We start from the raw sequence: 8,327 nt of genomic DNA, 5'->3' as shown, positions 1-8,327 counted from the left end.
CCTCCTCCTCCTCCTCCTCCTCCTCCTCCTCCACACAGACTCGTTCCCAGTCGGCGTATTGATCGCTGGCTGGACTCGTATTGATCAGCGTCTGCGGTCGCAGCTCTGGGACTCTGACTGTCTGATACACAGCTGTTTTCTCTATAATTCAGTTTTTTCAGAACTTGGAAGCAGAGGTTCGAGTCACAGCTTGAATTGCTTGAGACTTGACTTGACTTGGTTTCTGGTGACTTGGGACTTGATGACTTGAAAATGTTTCTAAAGTCTGGACAAAAGATCTTCTACTGTGATTTGGAAATGGTAGGAGTCCATACTGCAATTACAATAATTTTTTCAATTTACACAGAAAAAGGGTTTTTCTTTTTAAGGGTTCTTTGGTCCGGGTCGAGGTTTTGCATGGAGCCATACAGAATCAAACCCTCTGATTGGTTAAAATGAAACCGTTCTAGAAATACTGTTGATTTGGAGCTTTGCATACATTCTTAAAGGGTTCTTTACAGCACCAAAAAGGGTCTATGTGGAACCATTTGAGCGCGGTGCTGTAGAGAACCTTTCTAAGAATGGTTCTTAAAAGCACCATGCAGGGTTCTGCTGTGGTACTGGCCTGAAGAACCATTTTCTGCTACGATACAAACCCCTTTTTGTTAGGAGTGTAACCCCACCTGAGGGTTATCCAGGTATGAAAGCATCCTGGACACACACACACACACACACACACACCTGTGGGTTGTCCATGTACCACAGCAGGCCGCCCTGCTGTGTGTCCAGGATGAAGTATCGGCGCAGGAAGCGTCCGCTGCTCTCGTTCTCCTCGATGTCCAGGAAGCCGCAGATGCGATTCTGTCGGTCGACGTACGGCATCGCAACACCGAGCTGCCCGGCCCGCCTGGGGCATCACAGGAACGCTGCGGGGGAGGAGGGGGGGGAGGAGGGGGGGCAATTAGACAGTTTAGACATTTAGCTGACGGACGATCTCATTCATAGACACTTGCAGAGAGTGCAGCAACAGATTAAAGGTGCTGCTATGTGCGGCATTTGAAATCTCTCTGTGATGTCTCGTCCTGTCAGAACGCCACTCTGTGGATTTTACTGCCGTCGCACGTTAATGACATCAGACAACAAACCAGCTTGAGCTTGTAGGCCCTTTTCACGTCGTCATGGTAACAGCTTCCATGTTGAGAAACCGGTGCATCACAACTTCCTTAGTGACAAACCAATCCAACAAAGACGACAAAACAACAAAATCGTAATGGTCACTAGCACTAGATACATAATGTAACAACGTTATGCAAATGAGGTGATGACCGCCAAGAGACGACATCAGACGAGGAGAAGCTGAAGCTAAAACTCCGCTTCAGAATCGGAGAGGAAACTTGTAGCCGTTCTCTAGTCTAGATCCAGGAGTCGATGAAAACCGGTCAGTGAGTCTTTGTGCTTCACCATGTTCATGTTGGCAGGTGGTGGAGCGACTCGGTGAAGGCCAGAGCTGGCCGCGGGAAGTTGTAATGCACCTGTTTCTCAGTGTGGAAGCTGTTACCATGACGACGTGAAAAGGGCTTATTGATCAGTAAACTGTCCTGACGCTGCCGGGATAAAACGCTGCGTCTGCCGCTGTAGAGTACAACTCACAGACGCTAACGGGTTAATGTATAGCTACGATGCTAACGAGGCCGCGGTACTTAGCGTTAGCGTCTACTAGCGTCGTACGTATCACTTCCTGTGTGACTCTACTGTTTCCTCCAGTGTCTCACGCTCAGACTCGTCTGTTCAGAGTCTCATGTCAGCTGATGGTTTGTCGGAGCTGGAAAGACAAACTGCAGCACTGAGAGCAATAAAAGTAAATGTTTTACCACTGAACAGTCACATGGAGCTTTAAAGGAGAAGTAAGTGAGATTTTTCCTGCCTTATATAACATGAAATAACCATAACTCAGTAACTCAATAACCAATAATAATTTAAAGGAAATGACATCACATTCTGCTGCTTCCATTCAGATTTCCTGATTATGATTCACATAAAAATACCTGACAGCTGACAGTCAGGTGTGTGTGTGTGTGAGTGTGTGAGTGTGTGTGTGTGTGTGTGCCTTCCCCATATTTCAGAGACCAGAATGAGTGGTTCCTGTTTGCTGAAAAGTTAATGGTGCAGAAATAGCACTCACTACATACACACACACACACACACACACACACACACACATTACACACACACATGCACACACACAGATACACTAAGGCCTCATGCCTACTAGTAGTAGAGAAAGAGAGAGAGAACAGAGGGAGAGAGAGAGAGTGTGTGTTAGGGAAACCAGTTCACACCAGTTAGTGTGTTTCTAACCCTCAGTGTACAGTGTGTGTGTGTGTGTGTGTGTGTGTGTGTGTGCGTACTGACGTGCCCTCGGGCCATGGGATCTAACCTCTGCCCTGTTCCCATGTCAAACACACATCAATCAACCCAGCGCCGTGCTACACACACACACACACACACACACGCACACACACAGCAGGATCATGTGTGTACAGTGTGTGTATTCAGGGTTTTTTCTGCTTTAACATGCGAGCGAGCGAACAGCTGATGACATCACATCGCCTTGGAAAACATTTTGACATGATCCGAACGGGAACCAATCAGCTTTCAGTTTGTGGTGGAGAGTCGGGTTTGTCTCTCTCTCTCTCTCTCTGTCTCTCTCTCTTTCTCTCTCTGTCTCTCTCTCTCTCTGTCTCTTTCAGTTTTGTCTGTCTTTTTCAGCCTTTCAGTTTTCCATGTAGGGCTGCACAATTAATTAATTGCGAAAAAATCACAAAAAAAAAAAAAAATCACAAAAACATGCAAAAAAATGCAAAGAAATTTGTAAAAAATCCCAAATAAATTGCAAAAATCCTGACAAAAATTGCAAAAAATCCTGACATGATATTCTGCTGCTGAGCTCAAATTCTGTCCTACTGGTTAAATGGCTCATCGTTAAAAACTTCCATAATATTCAAACAGAAAATCATCTCGGTTTTTGATTAAAAATGTTTTGTTTGCTGAAAAATGTAAAATTTTGAAAAATCTTCCTGTTTACTGTGTTGAAATTTATGTCGCAGTTGCAATATTCAGCAGAACGATCACAGAGTGATTATCAGTCAGTCCACACAGCAGAGGGAGGCGTCACATCGCCCAATCAAACGTCTCCGCTGGCTGATGACATCAAATGGGGGCGGGGCTAATTTCACTCTCCATCTGGCTCACATTTTGGGGAAAACAACATCGTTTCAGATAAACAACTGAACTCATGACGTCACGTCTGTGTGTGTGTGTGTGTGTGTGTGTAGGTGTGTGTGTGTAGGTGTGTGTGTGTGTGTGTGTGTGTGTGTGTAGGTGTGTGTGTGTGTGTGTGTGTGTGTGTGTGTAGGTGTGTGTGTGTAGGTGTGTGTGTGTGTGTGTGTGTGTGTGTGTAGGTGTGTGTGTGTGTGTGTGTGTGTGTGTGTGTAGGTGTGTGTGTGTAGGTGTGTGTGTGTGTGTGACAGACAGATGGACAGACAGCGCAGGCTAAAGCATGCTGGGATTAACAGATCTGGCGCCCGCTGGATCATGGCTCTCTCACACACACACACACACGCACACACACACGCACACACACAGATAGATAGATAGACAGACCTGACATCATTCTTAACATCCTGTGTGTGTGTGTGTGTGTGTGTGTGTGTGTGTAATAAGCACTGAAAAGAGACTACTACAGCTGAGGAATGCATCAGGTAAGCAGCTCCTTAACACACACGCACACACATACACACACACACACACACACACACACGCACACACACACAATGACACAAGGAAGAGAAACAAAAATGGAATTACCAGCTACTACAGATGGTGAAACTGTCACTGAAGCATGCTGTGTGTGTGTGTGTGTGTGTGTGTGTGTGTGTGTGTGTGTGCGTGTGTGTGTGTGTGTGTGTGTGTGAACCCACAGATACTGTGGTCGGTGTAGGTGTGATGTCTCTTTACAGGAATGACTTGCATTACATTGCTGCAGCTGTGAACAATGAAGACACACACACACACACACACACACACACACACACTACCTGTTTAGCTTTTCCTTTCAGAGGTTAAAGGTTCTGTTGTATTTAAAGGTGATTTTCCCACAGAACGTCAATTGATGATCGACAGAAAAGTGATCAATTAGAATTTTGATAATGAAATGAATCGTCTTACTTGTTTATCAGTAAAAACACCGAACATGTTCTGGTTCCAGCTTCACAGATTTGCTGCATTTCATCTCATTATTAAATGAATACTTTGGGTTTTTTGGCTGCTGACAAAGACAAACTTCAGCAGTCTTCATCATCACTTTCACTACTTGTACCTGTGTCACTATAGCAACAGCAGAACCATAGCAACCAGTGTCAACATCAACAACAAACATGGCCGCCCCACTGGATTCTTTCTATTTTTGTATTTTATCTGTCTGTCTAATACAGCATCAGAACTCTGCAGCCACAGTTAGAGAAAGTAAAGTTACAGTGAAATGTGACGTCTGAGTCACAATCTGCATCGAGTCAGACTCGAGTCACATGACTTGGACTCGAGTCACATGACTTGGACTCGAGTCACATGACTTGGACTCGAGTCTCAGTTTTAATAGCTTGAGTCTTGACTTGATGCATGAAGAGAAGACTTGAGACTTGACTTGACTTGGGTTCTGGTGACTTGGGACTTGACTCTGACTTGTACTTTGATGACTTGAAAAGGTTTCTAAAGTCTTGACTTGAGATCTTGTGTTTGTGTAAATGACTTAGATTGAAAGTGATGAGATTTGTTCCGGCGGACGACTGAATTTAAATTCTGTTTTCTGAATTTGTATGGAATGATTGAATTTATTGAAGTTGAAACTGATTATAGAAATCAAACTCATGATGCTCTTACCAAGTTTTTATCCTATTAAAACCATATTGCATTGAAAAGTCCTAGATATTTAGTTTTCTTTAAGATATTAAATTGATACTGGACTCTTGATTTGTTCCGACTTGACTTGCTGTTCTACATTTAGACTTGAGACTTGACATTAATGACTTGGACTTGACTTGGTAATCTACATTTAGACTTGGGACTTGACATTAATGACTTGGACTTGACTTGGGACTCGATCAAAGTTGACTTGGTCACACCTCTGTTAATGAGTGCTGTGTTTATGAAATTTTCTTTGTCCCTTTTTCAACAAATGATTTAAAAACATTCGATATGGAATTGAAAAGGACCGCGATTCAGATTAGCAGATTCCAGACTGGATTCAGATTTGGTGAAATGCTTTCGAACCCCAAACCCGGTTCAGACCAGAGGAAACCAGCTGGAGGTCTGAGCAGACTCGGTTCACCTCGACACTAACACACAGCGAGTCTGTGATTACACTCTGACTTTATACATAATGAATGAAGCAGCGGCTGAACAGGCTGCAGATCTAATAGAGTCTAACAGGAGGGAATGTTAATGTGACTCTGCTGGGAGAGAGAGAGAGAGAGGGAGAGAGAGGGAGAGAAAGAGAGAGAGACAGAGAGAGAGACAGACAGAGAGAGAGAGAGAGAGGGAGAGAGAGAGACAGAGAGAGAGGGAGAGAGAGAGAGAGAGAGGGAGAGAGAGGGAGAGAAAGAGAGAGAGACAGAGAGAGAGACAGACAGAGAGAGAGAGAGAGAGGGAGAGAGAGAGACAGAGAGAGAGGGAGAGAGAGAGAGAGAGAGAAAGAGAGAGAGAGACAGAGAGAGGGAGAGAGAGAGAGACAGAGAGAGGGAGAGAGAGAGAGAGAAAGAGAGAGAGAGAGAGAGCTGGTTGATAATCAATATTCTGGTTTATCATCTTTCAGTGGAATCAAATTGTGATGATCTGGTGATTTTGGGAAATCATGACAGTTCTGCTGTCTGACCTGATGATTGTTTGACATCACACCGAACATTACCATTCAGTTCAATGGGAGCCATATCATGATGGGAATCCATACCAAAAAAAACATCCTTATGATTATCATGGTATTGATTGATTTCAACCATATCACTGATCCTATGATACATTTTAGAAGGATACGATACAAATATCATAGGAAAACTTTACACCACTAAAATCCTATAGTAATACCATAGGAAATAAAAAAAGAACAGCATACAGTATGATAAGATCAGTATGAACTCACTACTGAGTATCACACACACACACACACACACACACACACACATGGGAATAAACATATAATTTCACACAGTAGATATTACATAGTATCTATTAGGGTGGGCTGATATTATTGGCATAAATATCACGATAATCATAAGGGTTTCTTTCGATAGAGATATATATCACGATATGGCTCACAAGTCACATGCATGAATGGTAACAAAACTGAAATTTTCCAATATTATTCCTTAAAATATTTCATAGCTCATTTTGTCAGTTATTAAATCAGACGTGCTTGTCATCATCAGTTCAGACAGCAGAACTGCGTCATGATTTCCCAAAATCAGCATATTGTCACCATGCCACTGAAAGACGATAAACAATAATATTGAATTATTGCCCAGCTATAGATAGTATATGTTGATATTATACATATATATACTACTGCTACAGAGTATATAAAGTACATGCGTATAACTGAGTACCACAAACACACTATAAATCTGATATTATAGGAGTATTAGATATCATAGAAGTTCAAAATTACCATAAAGTACTATAAACTCACTACAGAGTACCACAGACACACTGTAAATCCCTACAGGAATATAACATCATATATACAGTAGACAGTACACAGATTATATAGTATAGTACGTGTTGATAGGATTTAGATGTTATAGAGTATATAAAAAAATACCACAAAGTACTATAAACTCACTACAGAGTACCACAGACACACTGGAAGTCCCTACAGGAATATAACATCATATATACAGTAGACAGTACACAGATTATATAGTATAGTACGTGTTGATAGGATTTAGATGTTATAGAGTATATAAAAAATTACCATAAAGTACTATAAACTCACTATAGAGCACCACAGACACACTGGAAGTCCCTATAGGAATATTAGATATCATAGGAGTTCAAAATTCCGTAATATAACATCATATATAGCCTAGTATAATACAGTAGACAGTACACCGATTATATAGTATAGTAGTACATGTTGATAGGATTTATACTATACCACTGGTTTAGAGTAGGCTATATAAAAAATACCATAAAGTACTATAAACTCATGAGTGATTTGTCGTTATGAATAATGTAATTCAGACAGATTACATCCTTCATCACACTGGATATTTATCTCATTGAATCACGGTAGTTTTTAATGTATAATTACTCTGTTACAGCCGCAGCACCATTATAGTTCCCTTTTCACCGTGAGTGCGGACACACACACACACACACACACACACACACACACACGAGAACACAGATATTGTGTATTAAACAGGTAAATGAGTGAGTTTACAGAGCAGCTGAAGCCACGGATCAGATTGTTGTTACAGGCCGAAAACATCGAGCGATTTCCTCTCCTGCCTCCATTACTCGTCTATTCGACAGTTTCTACTTATGAATTATTATTTCTCGGCTGGATATCTGTTAGTGTGTTAACGCGCGCGGCTCGTCTCTGTCACACACTCACACACACACACACACACACTCTTTCTCTCTCTCTCACACACACACACACACACACAGTAAATCCGCCGGATTGTGGGTCTACTCACACAGTTCGGCTCAGTCGGAGTCCAGTGTGGCAGCAGCTGTCTGAACCAGCGTCAAGCGACACGCGACTAACACACGCGACTTCCGCCTACTGCTTTCAAAATAAAAGGTTTTTATTGAGGCGCGTCTTGTATCCGGTCTGGAGTCTGGAATTTCAAAATAAAATGTTTATTGGACCCCATGCGATGACATTGTGTGTGTGTGTGTGTGTGTGTGTGTGTGTGTGAGTGTAGAGCTCAGAAATAGGAAACAGAGTGCTATTTCTTTCTTCATTTCTTCCTTTCTTTCGTTCTTCCTTTCTGTCTTTCTTTCTTTCTTCTTTTTGTCTTTCTCTTTCTTTCTTTCTTTCTCTCTTTCCTTCTTTCTTTCTTTTTCTTTCTTTTTTTTCTTTCTTCTGACTCTTTCTACTTACTCTTTCTTTCTTCCTTTCTTGCGTTCTTTGTTTCTTTCTCTTTCTTCTTTCTTTCTTTCTTTCTTTCTTTCTGTGTGTAATTTTTTTTTTCATTTACAGCATATTTGTAAGCACAGTGTGCAAAATTTGTCTTTTTCACATGTAAGGCCGGACACTTAGACGGAAATGCAGACTGGGACAGACA

The 8,327-nt window shown here is 41.9% G+C and overlaps 1 protein-coding gene across 2 annotated transcripts in view; it reads right to left on the bottom strand.

Moving 5' to 3' along the window:
- LOC139912683 (pleckstrin homology domain-containing family A member 1-like) overlaps nt 1-7,787 on the bottom strand; it is a 36,717-nt gene extending 28,930 nt beyond the window's left edge. For both annotated transcript variants that reach the window (XM_071900549.2, XM_071900559.2), the window contains exons 1-2: nt 7,734-7,787; nt 721-905 (exon numbers count right to left, since the gene is read on the bottom strand). In XM_071900549.2, the coding sequence (XP_071756650.2) occupies nt 721-861 (141 nt within the window). In that variant the 5' untranslated portion in view covers nt 862-905; nt 7,734-7,787. The remainder of the gene's footprint in view (nt 1-720; nt 906-7,733) is intronic.
- Nucleotides 7,788-8,327: the final 540 nt, after the last annotated feature.

The sequence above is a fragment of the Centroberyx gerrardi genome, chromosome 20 (genome assembly GCF_048128805.1).
Source record: "Centroberyx gerrardi isolate f3 chromosome 20, fCenGer3.hap1.cur.20231027, whole genome shotgun sequence".
In the NCBI taxonomy this organism is placed as follows: domain Eukaryota; kingdom Metazoa; phylum Chordata; class Actinopteri; order Beryciformes; family Berycidae; genus Centroberyx; species Centroberyx gerrardi.
Note: the sequence above shows the minus strand (reverse complement) of the source record. Positions and strands in the feature narration are given on the sequence as shown.